The sequence below is a fragment of the Neofelis nebulosa genome, chromosome 2 (genome assembly GCF_028018385.1).
Source record: "Neofelis nebulosa isolate mNeoNeb1 chromosome 2, mNeoNeb1.pri, whole genome shotgun sequence".
Classification (NCBI taxonomy): domain Eukaryota; kingdom Metazoa; phylum Chordata; class Mammalia; order Carnivora; family Felidae; genus Neofelis; species Neofelis nebulosa.
The window spans coordinates 188,073,770-188,098,181 of NC_080783.1; the positions used below are offsets into that span (position 1 = coordinate 188,073,770).

Consider the following 24,412-nt stretch of genomic DNA (forward strand, 5'->3'; position numbering starts at 1 on the left):
TCGGGCTCTGTGCTGACAGCTCAGAGCCTGGAGCCTGCTTAGGATTCTGTGTCTCCCTCTCTCTCTGCCCCTCCCCCGCTCTCAGTGTCTCTCTGTGACACAGAGAAGCTCCCCGCTTCTGTGTCTCTCTCAGAAATAAACCTTAAAAAAAAAATTTTTGGGGCGCCTGGGTGGCGCAGTCGGTTAAGCGTCCGACTTCAGCCAGGTCACGATCTCACGGTCCGTGAGTTCGAGCCCCACGTCAGGCTCTGGGCTGATGGCTCAGAGCCTGGAGCCTGTTTCCGATTCTGTGTCTCCCTCTCTCTCTGCCCCTCCCCCGTTCATGCTCTGTCTCTCTCTGTCCCAAAAATAAATAAACATTAAAAAAAAAAAAATTAAAAAAAAAAAAAAAAAATTTTTTAATGAAAAAATAAAAGTTTCATAATAAAAACTTTTAGAAGACCAAAGTAAGGAAATGGGGAATAAATGAAACCTTTCTGCACTGACCTCCATCTGCCACTAACCCCATCCCACCCCCACCTCCACCACCCGCCCCCCTCCCGCCTCACAGCTGCAACTTGACCCACATAAGCCGTGAGGCTGGGGAGTAAGAGCAGGTCACTTGGGTAGGCATGAATCTGGCTGCATTCAACACAGCTCTGCTATATCCCACTCAGATCCACCAAGAGCCTTTTTACACAAAACAGAGAACAGCTTTTGATGACAACATGTTCTAGAAGGAAGCCTGAACAAACGTTCACATTTACAGCTTTGGGAATTCATTCTGGTCTCTGAGAGGATGTTCTGTCAACAATGCTGCACTTGAAGATGAAGAACGTATGGGGGGAGTGGAGGGAGAATCCCTCCAGGCAACTACACGGCAGCTGAGATTTGTAAGAAAAAGGGGACACCGGGGTGGCTTAATCCATTGGGTGTCCAATTCTTGATTTCCGCTCAAGTCATGATCTCACAGTCATGGGATCGAGCCCTGCGTCGCAGCTCTGGGCTGACAGTGCAGAGCCAGCTTGGGATTCTCTCTTTCCCTCTCCTTCTACCCACCCCCATCTCCACTTGTACTCTCTTGCTCTCAAAAATAAACACTGAAAAAAAAAAAAAAAAAGATTTTGTAAGGAAAAAAACCTTGAATTTTAGAGTAAGGAAGACCACCTTGTCCCTAACAGATGAACATCTGGGCTGCAAGCACTACCCCTGTAACCCTCATGCTCTAGGGCAAGGAGGCTCAGAGGGTGCACCTGATAGCTACACATCTGCAGCTGTCACTAAGGCTGCAATTCTCTGCAACTGTCACCCAGGGGCAAGCGAAAAGGAATTCCCGGCAAAGAGCAAACTGGAAGGGACCCAACGCCACTTGGCTTTCTGCCGGACACTGCAGATTGGAGGTCCATTCTGGGGGTCTCCCCTGCCATCCTGGACACCTGCAGAAGCACCTCCTGGCCCCCAGACTCCCTGCCCTCCACGGGACCCCTGCCAGGGTGGCTCCTCCCCCACGAGCGCTGCCCAGGGCCCATACCTCTGCCAGCTCCCGCTCACTGACACTTCCGGTGGCACTACCCTTCTTCCTGGTGCAGGGCTCTCCCATGGTGACCCTGCCATCCCCTTTGGCATAGCTGTGCACAGTGAGAACTCCTGACTGCCCTTGGGCTCGGCAGGCCAGAGGCTCACTGGTTTCTGAGTCGGAAGAAATAGAATCCCGTGAAGAACTGGAGCCCACGCTAGAAGATGATTTCTTTTTGGAACCTGAGAAGACAAGGCGTCCCCCTATAGAGGCAGGATTCACAGAAAGATCCAAGGCAGCCGCTTCTTGTTCCTCCTCTTCCTCCTCATCCTCTTCTTCCAGTTTGACGTTTTTAAGCTCTTCAAATTTGACTTCCGTGGAGTCAGAATAATCTGAAAGACACATACACATTGGCCAGAGCCAACTTCCTCCTGCATGTCTGAAGCTACTGAAAAGCAAAGTGGCACAGCACAAGGAACGTGGGTGGCAAGTGAGGCCTGGCGTCATATTCTGGCTCTGTCACCTCCAGGGTCACTGTGTGATCTGGGGCTGACCGCTCAGCCGCGCCGGGCCTCCAGTTCTGTCCTGTGGAATGCAAGCCGTCTACCACCTATCTCCATGGTTGCGTCTACGATGGGGGCCTAGCCCAGCATGCAGCAGACACTCAGTAAGTGACAGCTGCTGTTTCCTCAGAAGTCTCCTGCAGGAAACAAAGGCCTGAGCTCAGCAGAGACCTGGTGACCTCAAGCTAGAAAATTTGAACAGAGAGGGGCTCCTGGGTGGCTCAGTCAGTTAGGCGTCCGATTTCAGCTCAGGTCATGATCTCATAGTCCGTGAGTTCGAGCCCTGCATCGGGCTCTGTGCTGACAGCTCAGAGCCTGGAGCCTGCTTCCGATTCTGTGTCTCCCTCTCTCTCTGCCCCTCCCCTGCTCATGTTTTGTCTCTGTCTCAAAAATAAATACAAACATTTAAAAAAAAAATTTTTTTTAAGAAAATTTCAACAGAGGGAGCCCAGCTCCAGGGCCCCATCCAAGGTGCCATCCAGATGTCTGCAGACACACCAGGGCACCCTCAGTACAGATGCTCCAAGCCTCACCTGAGACTGAAGCGAGACCCCCCAACAAGTCTGTCCGCAACAACTCCCAGTGACTGCTCCACCACGCCTCATTTGACGTCGCTTCCTTCCCAAAATACAAGCGGCCCCTCAACCCCCGACGTGCGCAAACTCTAAGACGGCAGCCAGTCCACACACCATCTCACTCCTACTTCTCGTGCCTCATCTGCTAGCACAGCCCTTCCCACCCTTATCTTCAAATTACAGGACACCAATGCCAACTTCCCAAATTACAGCCAAGAAAGCTCACGTGCTTCCACACCTGCACACCATCACCCCCTTCTACTCCCCTCTGGGCGCCCTTTCTATGTGCCCCCACTCCCTGCCGACCTGGAAAGCTCCCACCTCTCTAAGAGCCGGTTCACTGTCACTTCACCAACCTTCAGCGTCTGCAGGTAGAGGGAGAGGGACTCCCCTACCTTCCACCCCTCATCCCTCATGTCCCTATCCAAAGGCCTTCTCACACCAATTCTCACACTCCACTGACACTCTGTCCTCACAGACCCACCTCCCCACTTTTCCGTATCTGTGACCCTGCACTCAACATGGCATCCAACTCAGAACAGAATGCAGTTACATCTCTGGGGAAAATATAACCAACTAACCTGGGAAGGGAAGGCCGTCTTCGACTTGCCGCACGGAGCTGTGGGTGGGCCTCACGGGAGCGAGGGCAGCCTGGCACTCCGTCATATCGTACTGTCCCGTACTCAGCTCCTCCTTGGGGAAGAGCTCGCTCTGACTCACCTCCTGGGGTATTTCAAGACAAACTCGGTGCCTCTTTGTCCCTATACGATGCTTGGCTAGGCTGCAAGAAGGAGAGCCAACTTTTTAAGGGGACGCAAGTTCATTTACCTACATACATATTCACACATAGCCCCAAATGAGTGAATGGCCAGGGTCTGTCTACTATGCGTCACACTTCAGTCCACCCTCTTATCTGTAGAAGAGATAAGGGACTTCACGTCTCTGAGCCTGTTCCACCCAATGGAAAATAGGAGTATCACCATCCTCCTCAAAGATGTGATGTGAAGCTGAAGGTATGCAGAGCACCTGGCACACAGCAGGTACCCCACAAATGTTCCTTCCTCCTCCATGTGGCCCAGATCCTCTGGCTCAGACACCAAAGGCGCTGGCCAACTTCACTCACACCATCCCCTGCCCTTGCGAGTTTCGTTCCCACCACCATACTCTCCTTTTTAAAAAATGTCTCATATGGTAAGGAGGAAAATGTGGCTTTTCTGGCTCAGAGGGAGCCATGCTCTCTTATGCGACCTCTGGTCCAGCCAATTACAGGCCCGCATACAGAGGTGATCATTCTTGGGTGACAGCTGTAAGAAATAGCCTGAATGCCCTCGCTCTGGGGATTCTGGAGCCTTTACCAAGAAGAAAGTTCCCTCCGCTGTGGCTCAAACACCCCACTTAGAAACAGCCTCCTGGCAGGTTATGGAAGTTGCCGGACACCCCTCCCTTAAACCGGGGGGAGCTGGGCCCAGAGCCTGTTGGGTTACCTTCTCTTTAAGTCACCCTCCTCTCCATCCTCAATCCCTTCCATGCCATCCTCCTCTGGACACTCCTCCTCGTTTCTGGCTCTTGGAGGCAGTTCATTCTCCTTAAGAAACTCCGCTGCTTCTGGCGTGGGCAGAGTATGGTCGATAACTGTGGTGTCCTTCCCCGCTTTCCAAAGTTTGTACCTTTCTGGCTGGAACTTCCTCACAAACACATCCATGGAGATCTTCACCATGTCCTTTCTACAGGAGCACTATCCCAGGGAACCAGGAGAGCTCCAGTCAACACTCTTTAACGGCTTCCATGCGACTCCCACATCCCATCTCCTCCCTCCAAGTGCAAAAGACACAAGACAATTGAAAGCCAAACTGTTTGCGTTCACAGGCTGAGGCCATACTGTCCTTGCAGAGCCTTCGAGCATGGAGGGAAGCAGGGGAAAAAGCAGAGAGCAATGTGCAGCGCTGGGGTGAGCCCACCTGGGCACGAACTAGGATGCATAAAGAAATGCTGGAGGTGAGGCTCTGCACTTCGACCCAGGATGCTCCACATCCACCGTCCCTCTGAGACATATCCAAGCCAGGACCACATAAGCGAGTCTGCTCCCTGCCAAACGTCCAGCCCTGCTTGCTTCCCTAACCCTAAGAATTTCTCAACGGAGAAATCCCAGAGTGGCCAAAGCAAGAAACAGCCATGTGCGTGCGTGTGGTCTTCATGCTCAAATGGACTTTAAGCATGGAAACCTCACCTTACGCATCCCAAACCTGAACAAATTCTTCTAATTTCTGTATGAACGCAACATACTAGCTCTTTTGCACAGCCCTGTCAGTCTGTTTCTGAATTCCAGCAGTTCAAAGAATGTTCTAATCACCAGCCAGTGTATCTAACAAGAATTTGCTCACCAGACATTTTCGGTCATGGCGTTACAGAAAGCAATCAAACAGACTTACCAGCACAGCTTGTTTGCCATACTCAATCCACCGCCGGGTAGCAAAATTGGTGGACTCCGCACAGTTGAAGCCATGGTTAAAGCCGGCATGGTAACCATAAGGAAAAGTGATCATGAATTCTCCAGCTTCTTGAGTCACCTGAACAAGAGCAGACTTGAACCAGCTGCATCAAATGGCTGAAGTCTAACGGACTGGAACTCAGAGCTCGGCTACAGCTTCATAACCCAGCATAAGTCATAAGACCACCAGGGTCTTTGTAAGACGCGAAGCCTGATCATATCAGACCCCAACACTGTAACTGACCATTCCCCGAAGTTAACAATGTTCTAGGGGATGTGACTCTCCTCTGGCACCGGGAAGCTATAGAACCTCCACCTTTAATATCCTTGGATCCAAGTACTGCTATATGGGTTACCTCTGGCCCACGCCTGGTACAGAGAGATGAACCAGAATAAAGCCCCTCTGTGAAACAGACCGAAAAGGGTGGCTGCCTTCCTTGTAAGCCTAAGACCATATGTAAAGTCAGCTCACCTTGTCAAAGGGAATTCCGTATTTCTTCAGCATTAAAGGGGAAATCAAAGTCATCTTGTGGCGGAGAAAAGCTTCGCAGCTTTGAGCGCTTCCAGGGAAAAAGCCTGTTTCATTGAAAATGGGCACAGGTGAACACACTGCTCCACACCAGCTCTGCAGCCCTGCAGCCACTGCACACCTGTGCATCTCATCTGGCTGTGTCAGGAGGATAAATCAGCACAGGATCTCCACAGATCCTTCTAGCTTCGGGCCAATCCTGATTCTACAGTGAGCCTCCGGGCTCTCCAATGGCTTACCTGGGTAATCAAATTCTGTTAGGGAGACTGAGATCACCCAACCCGCCTTGTGCTTAAAGAGAGCTTTGCAACTATTTAGGACCTTTCTCCTACTCTATCCCTCAATCTTTTGTTAGTAACACATCTACAGCACAGGATACCCAAACTCTCTTGAAATTGGCCCTCTAGAGGTACAAATCTATTAAAGTCCACTTAAAAGAACCAAAGCACAAAAATTCAATTTTAACCTTTAGGTTTCTGGCAGAAGAACCAGACCCAGGATGACGGGTATACTCTCCGTGGTCAAATAAACCTATGCTTGGTAAAACTGAGACAGAGACTGTCTAAGAATTACTTAGTCCCTTCCCAGGACAAATGGAGGAAGTTTCCAGATTTTTATTTGCTCTGCTAGGGTAACCACTCTGGCAGTGTAGCTTATTACCTACATGCAGGCCTGTGAAAGGACACATAAGAAATCTGACCGCAGAGAACGGACATTTTAGAGCAGTTAGTGCAGTTCACAGGGTCTCAGGGTCTGAGCAGGCACAGGGAAGAGAGACAGTACCTTTGGCAAGGCGCTCCAACCGCTTTCCGTGCTCCGGGGGGACAGAGTACCTGCAATCACATAGAAGCACTGGATGCTGAGGAGAGCCCCCTTCAGGACCTAAGGGGCTCATCCCCACTCTCAAAACAGCTCCCAACCACAAAAACTGGAAAGGAGTCTGGAGAAATGATATATTGGACTTTGGGGAGAGGAGCCCACAAGGTACAAGTGAATTTATTTCTCTAATATTCATTCATTTACCGAGACTTTCACTGAATGTTTACCATGAGCCAGAATTTATAGTATGCAACCAGCCTTGTTCTCCTTTATAATGTTGAAGCAATAAAAAAAAATTTTTTTAAAGGATAGCATTAAAGTGCTCCTGGTGGAGGCTGAAAGCCTAACTGGGACAGGATGGAGGAGGAATGGTGAATGGGAAAAATGGATTTGATACTAGAGACCCGGCCCTATATCTGCTGCTGACCCCATTTTCACATCATCTCTGTGACAGCTACACTGATTACCCAATAATTAATTATTCTTCCACCCCACAGGGTAGCAAGACACCACAGAAACTGTTCATTTAAAAAAAAAAAACAAAACCACCTGTAACTACGTAAAATTTTTGCAAAACTGAGGTGCCTGGTGGCTCAGTCGGTTGAGCGTCTGCCTCTTGATTTCGGCTCAGGTTATGATCTCAGTTGTGGGACTGAGCCATACTCCGTGCAGAGCCTGTTTAAGATTCTCTCTCCCTCTGCCCCTCTCCCTTGCTCTCTCTCTCTCTCTCAAAATAAAAAAATAAAATAAAATAAAATAAAATGAAATCTTAAAAAATAAATAATAAAAAATAAAAGTTTTACAAAACTGTTAAACTTTATTGTATTCTGAAACTCACAGTTAAGTCTATTTTAACCATTATAATTGATTATAAAGATCATTCCACGACAAGAGAAACTTCCCATCCCAAATAGTTTCACTACCAAACAAAACAGATGGGGAGTGGAGGAAAATGTTGGTCACCCAAAGGACCCAAAGGACCTTGGGATCCATCAGGCAACCTTGCCCAGAAGTCTCTGGAAGTCCCACTTTAGATGATCTAAAAAGAGTGTATGTAATAACTAGAAAATCTCTCTACAGGAGAGTGAAAATCCAATCTCAGGGAAGTTGGGAATAAATAGAAGGAAAGCACAAAAGCTATTTTTACAGATTCTAGAAGTCTAGCCATCTAAGAAAGGTTATGGGACAGCAGTCAGGGGGTCCACACAGGCTCAGAAGGTCACACACACCCCCAAAACTAGAAACTGGAAAGCATTAGAAAAAAAAGGAAAACCTCTGGGAAAAGAAGTGGTTGAAAATGCCGGAAAAGGAAATGAAGGTGCATACGGTTTCCACGACTCCCCGTGACCTGGCCCACAGTGTCCCTGTCAGCCTCCTCGCTCATCCATCCTTGTACACAGCACCCAAACCACAAAGGACTTCCTCTAGTTCCCGAAGACATCGTGCTTCCTCTCAGCTTAGGATCTCTGCACGTGTCATTCCAACCACCCGGACACACTTTCCTCAGTCTTCCCTGTCTGAAACCCGCCACTGTCTCACCCAGCTAGGCCTCCTCATGTTAGGCCTCAGCTTGGTGGTCACCTCTTCCAGGGAAGCTTCTCCAATTCCCACCCCACCTTCGTGTACCCTTCCTACGAGGATCTAGAATGCCCATCGGTGCTTCTCTCACCCCTTCTCTCTCCTGACCAGTCTCCTGTGTGACAGCACATAACCTATGTCTCTGTCACTATAGTCGAATGCAGAACCTTCACTGAAATGCTGGGGTTGAGAGATGGATCAACACAGGGAGAGAGGAGAGAACAGATCTTTGCCTCCCCAACTAGACTGAGAACATCCTGGAGAGCAGGAAGCATATATGGAGTAGCCCTGCATCCCCTCTTGGGTTAAGCACACACTGCTGCTCACCAAATATTTTTTCCATGAGGAAAAGAAAGCTTTCTATCATCTGAAGGAGTGACTCCAGTCTTGGAAGTCTGCCTCTAAGAAATGCCTCAGGCCTGTTCGGAGAAAGAAATCAGAAAGCAGTGGGCAAGCCTGGGAGAGCCTCTGTAGCTCTCAGTAACTCAGACAACTTATCTTTCCATCCAGTAGTATTAAATGACCTGCCCTCTGAAGCCTCACTATTCGAAGAGAGGTCTAAGCACCAGAGCTCTAACAGCATCTCACAGCTTAAAAACCTGGGGAAAATGTCAAGTGCCAGTCCCACCCCAGGCCTACGGAACCAGAATGTGCATTTTAACAAGACCCCAAGGTGCCGCCTCGGCACACTAGAGCCAAGGGGCCCTACCGCGTCGCGAGAAGCCCGGTGCCAACTGCAACCCGACTTTACCAGGACTTTGGCTCTCCAAAGTGCAGGTAGTTGATGCTGTACAGGTCCATGTCTTCAGTGTGCCAGGCAAAGGAGGTCTTCCACATGCCGAAGTACAGGTACGGGGTGTTCACACCCTCAATGGTGATCCCGCTCTCCTTCTCCACCAAGTCCAGGATGGTTTTCAGCCGCCCGATATTCCACTCATCGACATGCTGCAAAGTAAATCACAGCTGAGGGCAACTGCAGTACCCACAAGCTGAGGCTCTGAACCTACAAGAGCAGGGGTCACAGGTGACCTGTCACCCCTAATGATGATGTGGAACAATGTCAAAACAGCCTGGACATGAAGACCACAGCCCCCCTCACTCACACTTCACAGCCACCGCTAGAGCTGACGCCATCAGACCTCCAAAAGGCAAATACCACTCGGTAAAGAAAACTGGCATGTGAAAGATGAATAAGGAGGGGACAGCCACCTGTTTTTAACCCCAGGAGGAAGAGTTTGATCTGAAACTAAAGAAACTGAGGTCAAAATAGGAAAGAACTCCTAAATCACTAAAAATACAAAACATGGGAATTTACCATCCCAGTCTGTGACTGTTTAGCCCCAGCTTCCGCTAGGCAGCGTCATCAGTAAAAAGTCTACAATGTCACCCAAATCCATTGCCAAAACGTTAATGGTCAGCTAGAAGCCCACCTCTTATACGTACGTTCTCGATTCTTATGTCCTGCTTCTGTACCTCCCCATCCCAGATCCTTACAGTATCTTTCTGCCACTTAACATCTGTAAGTTTCACTTTCCACCACTCAATAAATTGTCATCGACAACTTGAGAATCTTTTCAAACTCCTTCTTTCCAATAATTTACAAAATCATTACAATTAATGTGAGTGATAATCCCTAAAATTCTCCACAGATTTTTTTAATTATCAAAAACAATCCCAAATGTTCCTTCCTTATGCCATCTAAGGCTGTTTTTTATTCTTTTTTTATTTAAAAAAATTTTTTTTAATGTTTATTTACTTTTGAGAGAGAAAGACAGAACATGAGCAGGGAAGGGCAGAGAGAGGGAGACACAGAATCCAGAGCAGGGTTCAGGCTCTGAGCTGTCAGCACAGAACCCAATGAGGGGCCCGAACCCATGAACCACGAGGTCATGACCCAAGCCGAAGTCAGAGGCTCAACCGACTGAGCCACCCAGGAGCCCCAAGGCTGTTCTTTATTCTGAAAAGCACTATACCGCAATCCGACACAAGTTGTTAAAATAGGTTCTGCTAAAGAATCTTGTTTGAGGGTTCTGAAAATCGGAATATTTCTCTTCTTAAATACATACCCCTTTCACTAAATTAGTCAGTTATCTTTTTTCTGCAGAAACCACACTGCCTCTCCCCCAACATTTCATTTACTGTGAGCCCACCCTTTCAAGAACTCATCGGCTACCACCCACAGACTATTCTAACAGCCCTTGCAAAGAACACTATATCACCCAATTCACATGGAGAGTGGGAGAAATAAAATTCAGTCACATGCAAAAATACCCACCATTAAGTGTGCATAGCACATCGGCTGGTGGTGGGTCACTCTTTTGTTTAACTACTCAACTCAGCAAGCAGCTTCTGGGTGCCTACTAAGTGCTGGGCAGGTAAAAATTGTGTTAAATTGCAAAAATGCTGCAGAGGGCTTCCTGGAAGTCTCACCTTTTCATAGAGAGTGCCATTCACATCTGCACCATAGATTGGAGGATTGAATGTGAGATTTTTCCAGTACTTCCGTTCAAGCTCTTCAAACTCACTGTAGCGTGGGGTACAGTACCTTTCAAAAGTAAAACAAAAACAAAAACAAGTAAAAAATATATATATATACATGTATACATGTATATATATATATATATATACATGTATATATGTATATATATGTATATATGTATATATATTTTTTTTTTTACAAGGACTAAATTCATCAGGCATTATGAAAGGACAAGACACAATCCCATTCTAGGGAAAACAAGACATTTCAAACGAACAAGACAAAACCTTGGCCTTCAAGGCTCCATTACACAAGTAACCTCCTCCACATCCCTTCCTTGAGCTCTGGGCCTGAGGAAGGTAACGTATATGAAAACGTTAAGCCCATCTTCCCTAAGAAGCAGAATACTCTCAACTTTTTCAAGAGACCACTAAAAACATCCTGGCCAGAATCAGGAGTGGCCCAGCCACTCAGGGAGAAACCAAGAACTGCAAATCCCTATACATCCACAGACAACCAAAACCTGCCAGAATGTGAAGGGCTGAGGTTCTAGAACAGTATTGCACTCTGTAAAGGAAGCGGCTCCAAGACAGCTCATCTGTATTGTCACTGTTACATTCCCACCACCCTATGCAGTGACTAACTCAAATAATCACACCTAAAAACAAAGTATTTTAATAAAAAAATAAAATTCTTAAAAATGTAGATTTTTGCAAATCAAATGTTTAAGAAAGATATTTTTAAAAAGATATTTTTATATATGCACATACACGTACACAGCTGTCTATATATAGATGTCTATATCTCTATATAAAGACATTAAAAATATCTATATTCTTTAGCTCAATTATCACATACTGAGAATTTACTCCAAAATCTTTTTAAAAATTCAAACCCCTTAAGATTACATAGCAATTTTAAAAAGAATAATGTGTAAATTGAATAGATATTTGAAAATGCACATTATAAATCAAATGGCAAGAAAATATTATGAATGGATAAAGAGTAGAAGCAAAGACCCAAGACAAACTGTGGAGACAACGGGCTGGGTGGGGAAAAAAAATCTTACTTTAAATGCGGCCTTACATTTTAACCATTTGAATGATCAAGTTTAGGACCCCTGAATTCCCTTTGAAATATAAGTAACTCTTCCACCTCCAACTGCTCTGCTTTATAAACTTAGATTTTTACCTGCTGGGTTTTCTTAAAGCTGGCTGACCAAGCAGATAAGAAATCAAGGGTAAGAATTTGTTGCATCTCAGGTAAAGGGAAAAGACAGACCTGGCTAATTTAAAAAGAAAAGAGGTATCCTGAAAGACCTACCATTTTTGAGAAGAGAGACTGGATACAGGAGGCTGAGGCCTCTGGTGGAACCCCTTGTGAGCTTGAAAGCAGGGGGCCCTGGCCCCAGCACACAGCTAGAAACCAGACAGAAAGGACGGCACAGCCTTTCCTGTGCAGAGCATGTCGCTCTTCTTCAACATGCTCTTACATAAATTCACTCATTAGACAGCAGGTGAGTCAGCAATACAGAGGTTTTTAAGAGTTAAGCTGCCAGGGCAACTGGGTGGCTCAGTCAGTTGAACGTCCGACTTCAGCTCAGGTCATGATCTCAGTTTGTGGGTTCGAGCCCAGCGTCAGGCTCTGTGCTGACAGCTCGGATTGTGTGTCCCTCTCCCTGCCCCTCCCCTGCTCACGCCCTGTCTCTCTCCCCCCCAAAAAATTAATAAATAAATATTAAAAAAATTTTTTCTAAAGAGTTAAGCTGTCAATAAAACTGGAAAACCACATTTTGAATTGTGCAAAGTCAAAGGAAAAGAAGGCAAAGCATAGAAATAGAACAAGATCTGATGTGAGACAGAGCAATGAATAAAGCACAGGAAGGGACGCCCCCAGGAGCGTGAAGACTGGCCAGCTACAGATCTAGCTCTGGGCTCATGCACAGAAAAGACAAAATATAATGTCTGACTGGCTGAAGTCATGACATGCACAGATCAAAAGGGCTCAGGAAAAAAAAGCAAGAGAGAAGGAAGGAATCCCTTGTGGACACTCAAAATTGAGGAATAACATTGGAAAGGAGAAAGTCCAAGAGAGAGAATTAAGAAGGAACAGTCAGAGCTCAACGAGGGAACCACAAAATTCATTCCAAATGTGAGGTCAAATGAAGCTAAATATTATAAACAGAAAACAAATGAAAACAGCAGGCCTAAACAAAGATGTTTCTAACAGATCAATCAGCACATATGGATGATGAAGAATGGAGACAGAAAATAGCAAACAGCTTGACAGTTTATTCACATTCTGTCATGTCAAAATGGAAAAGAGATAGCTTCTGGATGGGTAGTGAAGAATTTGAGCATGATAAAACACAGAAGGACCCAGAAGGAAGAGAATAAACTACTGAGGCCACTTTTCGATAAGCAGGTGTTAAGACATCCAGCAAAAACTGCTTTTGAACCAACTCCAACACTCTCCTTTGCAACTCTGCAACTTACCAGGGTCAGAAAATGATTCTGCTTCTGATGGAAGAACAATGGGATTACTTTAGGTAAGGACACAGACGTGTTTAGACTGCGACACAGTACTGAGAGTAGAAATGCTTCCATAAAAAGAGCAGAAAGGGAGACAAGCTAGAGCTGAGAAAAGTGTTCTTCAGCGTCACGGCAGCAGTCTTAGGAGACAGCTATGAAGATGAGACGTTAGCTCCTAGATGCTATGGCAGGTGGGAAGGAACGTGTTTTCACTCACTTATCACTATTGGCTATCTTGCGGAACTCTCGAACAGTCATGGCTTTCTTCTGTATGTTGTACTGAGTAAAGAGGCCAGACTGCCCAGTCACCAACTGTTGGATGGGGGCAGGAATGACCAGATCATCAATATCATCGTAGGACGCCCGGGGCTTCCACTCCTTTGGAGGAACAACCTGTAGGGAACACAGGAAACACAGAGATCAGAAATCCAACAAGCTGCTCATAGTCCAGGACGTGGGTAGGCTGCTACCCAACCAGCCAATTTTACTACAAAGTGACTCTGATTTAACCACACTCACCCCAACATAGCGAGTCACACTGCTGTGCTAACCCTGATCCAGTTCAGCCACCAACTAGCTGCCTAGCTGCAGTGACCAAAGATGAGTAATACTCATTCTCAGCTCAGCATCTCCTCTGGGCACCAAGAGAGGAGGCTGAAGAGTTGATTTTCTTAATCTAACAAAGTGCACAAGAGAACCCAACCTGCTATCAGAGTACTGGATGAGACTGAAATGAGAACAAGAGAAGGTGGATGGCATAAGCCCTCGAGTGCAAACACTAAAGCACCCATCTCCACCAAGAGAATGGAAGCACCACAGCAGCTGGCCCGGGGACACTAGCTCTACACCGCCCTTTAAAGACTCCAAGCTCTCCTCCAACTTAAAAGGTGCTTCAGATGTTAACAAAAGGAATTAACTTGCAAATAGGAAGTATATACTCCACACCCTGCCTTTAGGAAAGATTTCTGCTGCTGCCCGGTTGGTCACAAAAGCTCCGTGGACCAATCCCACCCACCCTCACCTTGGCTAGCCCAGCCCGATGAGCTCCTTGGGATTCAATGTAGGCCATGTATCGACTGAAGTTCCGGAACTCCTCCATGGTCGGGTAAAAAGTCATTATCCGAGCACTGGGATTCAGAGTTTCAGATTCTGAAGCCATTTTCCCTCCTTTTTGAAGTCACTCTGGTCAGACAGGAACCTGAAGAAATACATTAAGAACATAAAATCATATACAATGTAATTAGAGTTAAATGCTGGGAATGTCAAGGAGGATGGGTGATGGGAATTAAGGAAGGCACTTGTTGGGATGAGCACTGGATGTTGTATGTGAATTCTCCCCCTGAAACAAATATTACACTGTATGTTAAATAACTGGAATGTAAATAGAACTTGAAAAAGAAAGAAAAAATGCTGGGAATGTCAGGGCTGAAACAGTAAAAGATGTAGAAATTCTGAAGAAGCATTAAGACCTCACACCTGGAATCTGCCTCTACACCGGTTATTTAAATGAACAAAAAAAGATAGAAAAGTTTATATTTAAAAGAATCTAAAAGAATCGGATGCATTAGGGCACCTGGGTGGCTCAGTGGGTTGAGCGTCCAACACTCAGCTCAGGTCACGATCTCAAGGTTCAGGAGTTTGAGCCCTGCATTGGGCTCCGCACTCAGTGCAATGCCTGCTTGGGATTTTCTCTGTCTCTGTCCCACCTGTGTGCTTTCTCTCTCAAAATAAATAAAAACTTAAAAAAGAAAAAAGAATCCGATGTATCAAAATTGTGTGTATTCAAATCTCATTTAAATGGAGACACTGTTTCAGCTAAACTGTTACTAGAGCGTTAATCCGATCTAACAATACTATCGCTGCCCTGCCCATATTTTACTCTTATCTTTTCAAGTTGCTCCCTTATTCACCTTTGATAACTGCTTTGGGGTATATTAAACAATGTATTACAACCAGATGTAAAAAAACAACCTTTGGGCTTCCTTCTAGGTCACAGCTTAAAGCTTAAAGCAGTATTCTAGATTCTTAAAGACAGTTACTTGGCTACAAGATTACAAAGTTTAAGAGGTAAAAAGTACACTGATATTAGTTTTTAAAACCCTAAAGTGAAACTGTTCTCATATCTAAGCCAAAATGTAATTTCAGCAGTATTACATGAGATCAAACTAGAGACTAGTTCAACTGTACCATACCCAGAATTCAAAGGACAAAATTTAAATGGGCAATAACCTGGCAATACAGGGCAAGTCTCAAACTGACTGGGAAAGGTCAAATATTGTGTTTCTAGATGAGGCCTTCAACTAAGTGGGTGCACCCCCATTGCCTGATAACACAATAGACTATTCCAGCTGAATAAGAACCAAGCATACTAGACAAAAGGAGCCACTTCAGAAGCAAAAACATTTCCCTCCTCAACTCCCCCAATCTGGGCCCCAAAGCCATGGCAGTTCAGCTTCAAGTTCCCTAGAGAGCTGGAGAGCTCAGAAGGGAAAACTGTCTCCAACCTACCAGCAACCTAGTAACAGACTAGGAAGACAGCATGGGCACAGAACTATCTAAGATAGGAGAGAAAAGCCACTACTCGCATCTCTCAAGCTTCCATTTCTCCAAAAACAAAGTCTGCTCTTGGCCAGGAGCTTTTCACACACCTCACCAAAACTTTACACGGCAGGTTTACGTTTATCTTTTTACATACCAGGAAATTTCCCCACAGTCCTGCGATGCACTCCCAGCACTTCTTCCGCTACTCGATGCTGCCTGCATCATAACTTCCACCTAGACTAAGCAAGTGTGGAGGAACCTCTCAAGTTTAATCAATTTTGAGGACCCTCTTTTTTAAAAATGCCAAATATCTTACTTCAACAAATTTGACAACAACACACAATCCTGTGAACACTGTTAGGCCCCGTCACCTGGGCCTTGGAAGCCACTAATGAGGCTTCACCTGCCTCTGGACTTGGTCATCTTTGTTATGCCTACAACCTAGAACAATGCAGGCACAGAGTAGGCACTCGGTACCTATTGAATAACTGATTTCCTCGCCCCCACTTCAGTTGCTCACTCCCTTTTTCAACCCTAGGATTCCCTTCCCCCAATCTACTCCCTGGGGAAAGCTCTTGTTCCTTGACTCCTTCATTTCCCCCATCCAGCAACAAAGCCGAGTAGTTTCAGAGCACCGGCTCCGGGATCAAAACAACTCTGAATACAGATCCGGTCTCTGCTATTCAGTAGCTGTGTGACCTTGACTGTACGAGTTGCCCAAGTCTCAGTTTCCCCACCTGTAAAATGGGGATCCCAACCTCCCTGCTCAGCAGGGTTGCTGTGATTAACTCAGATGATGCAAGCGAAACCCTAAGCACTAGGCCCTGTACCTAATAACTCAATAAAGGTCGCTGTTGCTAACAACCACCTCTAACTCCCGCCCCCTCCCCTCGCAGCCACCCCCGCGGGTACCACTCCCAAGGTAGCCCCCGCTCCCAAGGTCCCCGATCCTCACCGCATAGAGGGCCAGCCCCTCCCGGCCCCGCCGCCTAGGCGAGTGAGGCCCGGCCGCAGGAAGAAGAAAATAAGGCCCAAGACACCCGCCTCCCTTCCCGACGTGCATTGGCCATAAGAGATTAGAAAGGACCAATCTTAGGACCCATATTAGAAGCTCCTGTTCCCATTGGCCAAGAACCATGCCTTTCACTCACCGCTGACGGCAACCCCGCCCCTCCCCCACTGGAGCTCACGGTCACGGCTACAGCAGCAACAAACCTAAAGGATTCCAAAACCCTGTGGTTCCTACCTAAAGCCCACCGCCCCGGCAGGGCTAATGCTGGGCTCCTGCTGTCGCCACTAGCCGTATCTACTGCTTTTTCAGCCGGCGAAGGGCGAAGCTCCGCCTCCTCTAGAAAGTCGGCCTCTGCGCAGCCGTACAGCGTCAACCAATCTGAGGGACGCTATCACTCCTCAAACAGCCAATGAGCACGCGCTGCAGTCGCCCAAGTCAGGGCATATCAATCTGCTCAGCCTATGAGCGCTGGGTCGGGCTGTTGCCAGGAGGAAACGCTGTACCACCCGGGACTGCGGCCACTGAGCATCTCGGCTGGATTACGGGGCTGGCCAATCAAAGGCGCGCTTCTGGCCGCCCAGAGCTAATCAGAATTGAAAGAGGCGAATGCCTGGAAATAGGATGGTCGGCAAAGGTAGAGGCAGTGAGATTATTGTAGGATGTCACTAACGAAAGGGTGGGGCAGAGTCTTTTTAGGGTGAGACCCTTGCCTAAGGTAGAAGTGCGCTGGGAGCCTAATCTTCCGAGATCAAGCAATTTCTGATAGGGTGACCAACTTGTCCCATTTTACGAGACTGCCTTGGTTTTTAAAACTGTAAGTCCCGTATCATGGGGAACCCCTCGCCCGCCCGCAAACCGAGACATTTCCTGAAGGGGGCAGTTCCTGAAAGGAAGAGAGCTCCGAGGTGGGATGTCCTTAGAGTCATTAAAAAGCAGTTTCTCAATGAGCAGGGATTTGGGGGTCATTAAGAGCAGCTCTTGGGGCGGGGGAGAAGGTCCTGGGAATCATTAGACACACTTCTGGTGAGTTGAGGGGGTGCCTCGAAGTCATTAGGAGCTGTTCCTAAGGGGTACTTAGTCGCCCTAAGGACTTCCAGATTATCACGGATGATGAGCAAGGAAGCCTACATACAGGGCGCTCTGATAGGTACAATAGAAAAGTAGAATACTGGGGCGCCTGGGTGGCTTGGTCGGTTAAGCGTCCGACTTCAGCTCAGGTCATGATCTCACGGTCTGTGAGTTCGAGCCCCGCGTCGGGCTCTGTGCTGACAGCTCAGAGCCTGGAGCCTGTTTCAGATTCTGTGTTTCCCTCTCTCTCTGCTCCTCCCCTGTTCATGCTCTGTCTCTCTCTGTCTCAAAAATAAAATAAAAAAACGTTAAAAAAAAAAAAGAAGAAAAGAAAAGTAGAATACTCACAACCAGAATCATAAAAAATGTGCAAATTTACCCATAGATGAGTTAGGGAGTAGTGCACTGTAAGGAGCTATGGAGTCAGATCTGTGTTCAAAATCTGCCACTCCTCTGAGCCTGGGTTTTCCCATCGGTAAAATGGAAACAATAGTACCTGCCTTGCGGGATTGTTGTGAAAATGAGAGGTAATATATGTTGGCAAAAAGGATGATATTACCTACGTGGCACGGAGGTAGATCAATCGTGATTTATTCCCCTGGGTCCGGGCACATGTGTCCTGGAAAAAAAAAAAAAAAAAAAGTGGGGGGTGGGGGATGGGGGTGGGGTCTGTTTCAAAAAAGACAAGGGAATGAATTCGTTGTTCATTGGGTAGGCAACCAATAGCTTTTCACAATTGCAAAGTTGTTCTCTCGACCCAGTAAGAGAATATATTGGATAATAGATTATATTGGGTAGCTCACAAAATTGTTGAGAGCCTTAAGAATTCAACTTGGAGGACACAGCATAAGGAAAGCCACCCCAAATCATGCCAAAGAATTCACCTACCGCTCCCCTAGCTGCTCCGTTGCTGCTGCCGCCACCAAACGAGATGCTACAGCGTGCCTTACCAACTCCACTGACCTGGGAATAGATACAGTTGCTACTACTTCTGTCACTACCAACTACTTCATGAATTTTATCTTGCTAGAATTCCCACTGCTACCAAAGAGGATTTTTCCAAGATCACTGCTACTTTGTATCGCTAGATTCCGATTGGTGTGCGCTAGTGAAAGTGAAAGACGGGCGAGCTCTCTTGACATTCTCCCATTTCTCTGGCCAGTTTATCTGTCACCTTTTTAAGCCCATCTTTCCTTTCCCACAGCTTAAATGTTGATATTTACAGCAAAACTAATCGTGAAGAAAGAAGTCAAAGGTGAGGTTACCTTTGGGTGGGGGGCAGGCAATGATGAGGGAGTAGTGTAAAGAATGATTCAGGAGGGGAAAAAAAAAAAAGAATGCTTCTGGAGTGTTAGTAAAGTTTGTCGTTATTTGGGTTTTTTCTTTTCTTTTCTTTTTTTTTTTTTTTTTTGGTAATGTTCTATTTCTCCATCTGGATAGCAGGCTATTACAATGGCATGTTCACATTTTAAAATGTCACTGAGCTGTACACTTATAAGTTGTCCATAACATCCAAAACACATGATACCTTAAATGTTTTTGATACCTTAATTTTTTTAATTAGAAAATTATTTTTTAATTTAAAAAAAATTTAAAGAACTAAAAACATGTTGATGTCCTCATGGCTCTCTGTCTTTGCCCTCTTCTCTCATTCTACAAACTCCTTAGGTGTTTCTGGTTTCACGACCCACTAGCAGTATGACCTGGGGCAAGGTTACTTAATTTCTCTAATCTTCAATTATAACTAAAATTGGAACGGTACTTCCATTTCTTGGTACTTCCTTTTCTTGCAGTGACAACTGAATGAGATAATGCAGATAAAGCACTTACTAGTGAAACTGGCATGTATTAAGTGCTCTGTAAATGTTAGCTGTGGAATGGATGATGATGGAGATGGTAATAAGACAAAGCTCTCAGCATAAAGCCTGAAACAAGAATTCAAAACACTTAAACTCTCAGGCTTCACTCACGAGCACACCGACGACACCTATTCTGTACTCCAGGGCAATCTTCCCTGTGTTCAGATTCAAACACCCTCCTATCTCTGGATGCCTCCCCCTGGATCCCTACAGGTACCTAAAACCCACATGCCCAATAAAGAACTAATCTATTTGCCCCACAAATGAGCTCCACCTCCTAGGGTTTTTTTTTTTTTATCTCAGTTAGTGGGGCAGTCATCCACCTAACCACGTAAGCCAGAAACCAGTATCTAACTAGGGATTCCTTGATGGGGTCCATTACCTCATCCTGTACAGGGTGCCACAAACAAGTGTTCTACAAATGCCTCGATTTGTTTACATGTCCATCTTCCTCCACTAGACAAAAATCTCTCAAGAGTATCCCTTCAGTCTTATTGATATTATCATTTAGAATAGTGTCCCATTGCCAGAAATAGAAAACCTTAGCAACAAGGTCTTAAATAAATATGGTTTGGGGCGCCTGGGTGGCTCAGTCAGTTAAGCATCCAACTTCAGCTCAGGTCATGATCTCACAGCCTGTGAGTTCAAGCCCCGCCTCAGGCTCGGTGCTGACAGCTCATAGCCTGGAGCCTGCTTCGGATCCTGTGTCTCCGTCCCTCTCTGCCCTTCCCTAGCTCATGCTCTGTCTCTTTGTCTCAAAAGAAAATAAACACTAAGAAAATGTTTTTTAATAAAAATAAATATGTTTTTTTCCTCATGTGTAATAATAAATCTGAAGCGGGGTATTTATTGGCTTTGGCTCATTGCCCAACAAAGTCACCAAAGAGATGGGCTCCTTCCATCTTCTCCACACTTCACAACCTGGCTTTGGGCCTCAGAGGAATGCACCTCATGGTTGTAAAGTGACTGCTGAAACTCCAGACATCCCATCCGCATTCATGGGAATAAGGAGGAAAGGGACAGTATCAGCAGCAACTACTGTTCCTATCAGACCCAGCAAAAAGTCTCCCAGAATGGGGCCCCTGGCTGGCTCAGTTGATGTTCTCCCGATCTCAGGGTCATGAATTTGAGCCCCATGTTGGGTGTAGAGATTACTTTTTAAAAAATTTGGGGCACTTGGGTGGCTCAGTCCATTGGGCGTCCGACTTCAGCTCAGGTCATGATCTCACGGTCTGTGAGTTTGAGCCCCACGTCAGGCTCTGGGCTGACAGCTCAGAGCCTGGAGCCCGCTTCAGATTCTGTGTCTCCTTCTCTCTCTGCCCCTCCCCCATTCACGTGCTGTCTCTGTCTCTTCAAAATTAAATAAACATTAAAAAAATTGTTTTTAATTAAAAATGAAGGGCACCTGGGTGGCTCTGTCAGTTAAACATCTAACTTCTGCTCAGGTCATGATCTCACCATTCCTAAATTTGAGCCCCTCATCGGACTCTCGGCTGTCAATGCGGGGCCTGCTTTGGATCCTCTGTCTCCCTGCCTCTCTGCCCCTCCTTCTCACTCTCTCTCTCTCTCCCTCTCTCAAAAATAAGTTAACGTTTTTTTAAAAATAAATAAATAATAAGCCAAAAGTCTCCTAGAAGGTGCCTATCTGCCGGTAATGAGTGGAACGGAACTTTCCCTGCCCTCGTGGTGTTTACAATCCAGTGAGGGAGACAGACATGAAACAGGTGTTCTCATAAATAAATAAAATCACAGAAGCTGTGCTTACTATGAAGGCAAAAAAACGGGTGAACGGATGTAAGAGTCACTTGCTAGCAGTGGCAGTAGGATCTGAACATTAAAGTCCGTCTTCATGGCATAAAGTTTGTGACCTTCTAGCTCAAGGATTCTTCCTTGGAGCTTCACTTTATCCAGCACTCAGCACGGTGCCCAACACATAGTAAGTACTCCATCGGGAATGATAATGGTAACATTATCAGCTTAAAAGGTTAATATTGAGGTGCCTGGCAGGCTTAGTTGATAGAGCATGCAACTCTGGATCTTGGGGATGTGAGTTTGAGCCCTACACTGGGTGCAGACTTTAATTTTTTTTTTTTAATTTTTTCAACGTTTTTTATTTATTTTTGGGACAGAGAGAGACAGAGCATGAACGGGGGAGGGGCAGAGAGAGAGGGAGACACAGAATCGGAAACAGGCTCCAGGCTCCGAGCCATTGGCCCAGAGCCTGACGCGGGGCTCGAACTCACGGACCGCGAGATCGTGACCTGGCTGAAGTCGGACGCTTAACCGACTGCGCCACCCAGGCGCCCCTAATTTTTTTTTTTTAATGTTTATTTATTTTTGAGAGAGAGGGAGACAGAGTGCGAGAGGGGAAGGGGCAGAGAGAGAGGGAGACACAGAATCCGAAGCAGGCTCCAGGCTCTGAGCCGTCAGCACAGAGCCTGACGCGGGGCTCGAACCTACGGACCGTGAGATCATGACCTGAGCCGAAGTTGGATGCTCAACCCAACTGACTGAACCACCCAGGTGCCACTAGACTTTACCTTAAAAAAAAAATTAACATTTATTGGGTGCTTATTATGTTCCAGATGCTCTGCTAAATGCTTTATATACACATAAATTATTTACATTGTCATTGACATTGTTCTTTTTTAAAAAAAACAACTTTATTGGGGCTCTTGGGTCCAACTCTTAATATAGCTCAGGTCATGATCTCACAGTTCATGAGTTGGAGCTCTGCATAGGGCTCTGCGCTGACAGTATGGAACCTGTTTGGGGTTCTCTCCCCCTCTCTCTGCCCCTTTCCTCTCATGCTCTCTCTCTCTCTCTCAAAATAAATATACTTTTAAAAATAAATAAATAATAAAAACAATTTTTAAGGTTTATTTGCTTTTAATGTTATTTTTAATGTTTATTTACTATTGAGAGAGAGAGAGAGAGAGAGAGCAAGAGTAGGGGAGGGGCAGAGAGGGAGACAGAGGATCCAAAGTGGGCTCTGAGCCATTCACACAGAACCCAACACAGGGCTCAAACTCATGAACGGTGAGATCGTGACCTGAGCTAAAGTCAGACACTTAACCGACTGAGCCACCCAGGCACCCCTTAAGATTTTATTTTTAAGTAATTTGTGTACCCAATGGTGGGACTTGAACACACAACCCCAAGATCAAGAGTCTCATGCTCCACCCACTGAGCCAGCCACATGCCCCTGGCTTTTTTCACTTAGCATAATTTTTATTTGAGATTCATCCCTGTTATAGCATGCATCAGTATTTCTTTCCTTTTTTAATGTTGAATAGTATCCCATTGTAGTTTTTTTTTTTTTTTTTAAAGCATCTCTACAGCCGACGTGGGGCTCGAGCTCACAACCCGGAGAAAACAAGAGTTGTATGCTCTACTGACTGAGCCAGCTGGGGGCCCTCCCATGGTAGTATTGTTAGCTAGGATGCCATGGGAAGTTATTCTGCGGAAAGGAGGAGGGGGAGGGACAAAAGCAGGGAAGAAATGTGTTTTGTTTTGCAGAACCAACAATTCTCCAGCCCAGGAGACACCCAAATAGTTTTGTCACCTGATAACCCCTTGCTAGGTGTGTCACACGTGATAGCCTCTTATGCCAGCCAGTTTCGGATGGATCAGAACTTCAGACCTGTGCAGATGTCCCGAAACCCCTAGTTGTCCTCAGGTTACCTTTGGCTCATTACGATACTAAGATCTTCTCCTATATGTGGAGTTTACGGTCATTTTTTAAAACAGACGTATGCATTAGTGTGTTGACATGTTAGGAGGAATGCACAATTGAATCGGAAGTGTCTAGGCAAGCTCCCCACCCCCATCCCCTATGATACTGAATGAGGGGCGCCTTGGTGGCTCAGTCGGTTGTGTCCAACTTCGGCTCAGGTCATGATCTCGAGGTTCGTGAGTTCAAGCCCCACGTCAGGCTCTGTGCTGATGGCTCAGAGTCTGGAGCCTGTTTCAGATTCTGTGTCTCCCTCTCTCTCTGACCCTCCCCCGTTCATGCTCTGTCTCTCTCTGTCTCAAAAATAAATAAACGTTAAAAAAAAATTTTATACTGAATAAAAAATCCTCCTGCTAACCCCTTCAGTGCCTAAAGCACTCTCTCCCTGTCTCCTTACTTGTAACAAGCAATACAAATTTCTTTGCTTTCTACATTTCCTTGGGTTGTGTTCAATTTGATGCACTCCAAGGAGTGAACCCTCTGAGTTAGATTACAGTATTGATTGACATTTGGGTCATTTCCACTTTTTAGGTATCATGAATAGGGATTCTATAAACATTTATGTGCAAATCTTTGTGTGAACGTATGTTTTGATTTCTTTTGGTAGATAAAGGGCGGAATGTCTGTGTCATATAGTAAATTTGTTATCTTTTAAGAAACTGCCAAACTTTTCCAAAATGGTTGTACATTTTATATTTCCATTGACAATAGATGAGGGGCCCCATTTCTCCACATCCTTGTCAACATTTGTTATTGTCCATCTTTCTGATTAGAGCCATTCTAATGAGTGTGATGTGGTATCTCCTTGGGGATTTAATTTGCATATTTCTAATGATGGATGATGTTGAATATCTTTTTATTTGCTTATTAGTCATTCACATGTCTTCTTTGGTGAAATATCTATTTAAATCTTTTATCCATTTTTTTCCTTTTGTCCACTTTTTAATTGAATTGTCTTAACATTGACTTGTAAGAGTTCTTTAAACATTGACTTGTAAGAGTTCTTTACATATTCTGGATACAAGTCCTTTATCAGATTTGGCTTTGTAAATATTTTCTCTCACTCTGTGGCTTGTCTTTTCATCTTCATAGGGTCTTTTGAAGTGCAAACGTTTTTAATTCTTTTAAGTTTATCTATTCTA

The 24,412-nt window shown here is 45.7% G+C and overlaps 1 protein-coding gene across 4 annotated transcripts in view; it reads right to left on the reverse strand.

Annotated features, from left to right (window-relative positions):
- KDM4A (lysine demethylase 4A) overlaps window positions 1-16,970 on the reverse strand; it is a 46,326-nt gene extending 29,356 nt beyond the window's left edge. Inside the window, exons 1-11 of one of the 4 annotated variants that reach the window (XM_058717716.1) lie at window positions 16,845-16,970; window positions 14,079-14,255; window positions 13,275-13,450; window positions 10,478-10,592; window positions 8,799-8,992; window positions 6,434-6,483; window positions 5,594-5,697; window positions 5,063-5,200; window positions 4,118-4,368; window positions 3,215-3,414; window positions 1,511-1,887 (exon numbers count right to left, since the gene is read on the reverse strand). In XM_058717716.1, coding sequence (XP_058573699.1) covers window positions 1,511-1,887; window positions 3,215-3,414; window positions 4,118-4,368; window positions 5,063-5,200; window positions 5,594-5,697; window positions 6,434-6,483; window positions 8,799-8,992; window positions 10,478-10,592; window positions 13,275-13,450; window positions 14,079-14,216 — 1,743 coding nt within the window. In that variant the 5' untranslated portion in view covers window positions 14,217-14,255; window positions 16,845-16,970. Of the gene's footprint in view, window positions 1-1,510; window positions 1,888-3,214; window positions 3,415-4,117; window positions 4,369-5,062; window positions 5,201-5,593; window positions 5,698-6,433; window positions 6,484-7,266; window positions 8,467-8,798; window positions 8,993-10,477; window positions 10,593-13,274; window positions 13,451-14,078; window positions 14,256-16,553; window positions 16,684-16,844 lie in introns of those variants that run through there. The other 3 variants (XM_058717715.1, XM_058717717.1, XM_058717718.1) reach the window with 3 other exon arrangements.
- Between the last annotated feature and the right edge of the window lie 7,442 nt (window positions 16,971-24,412).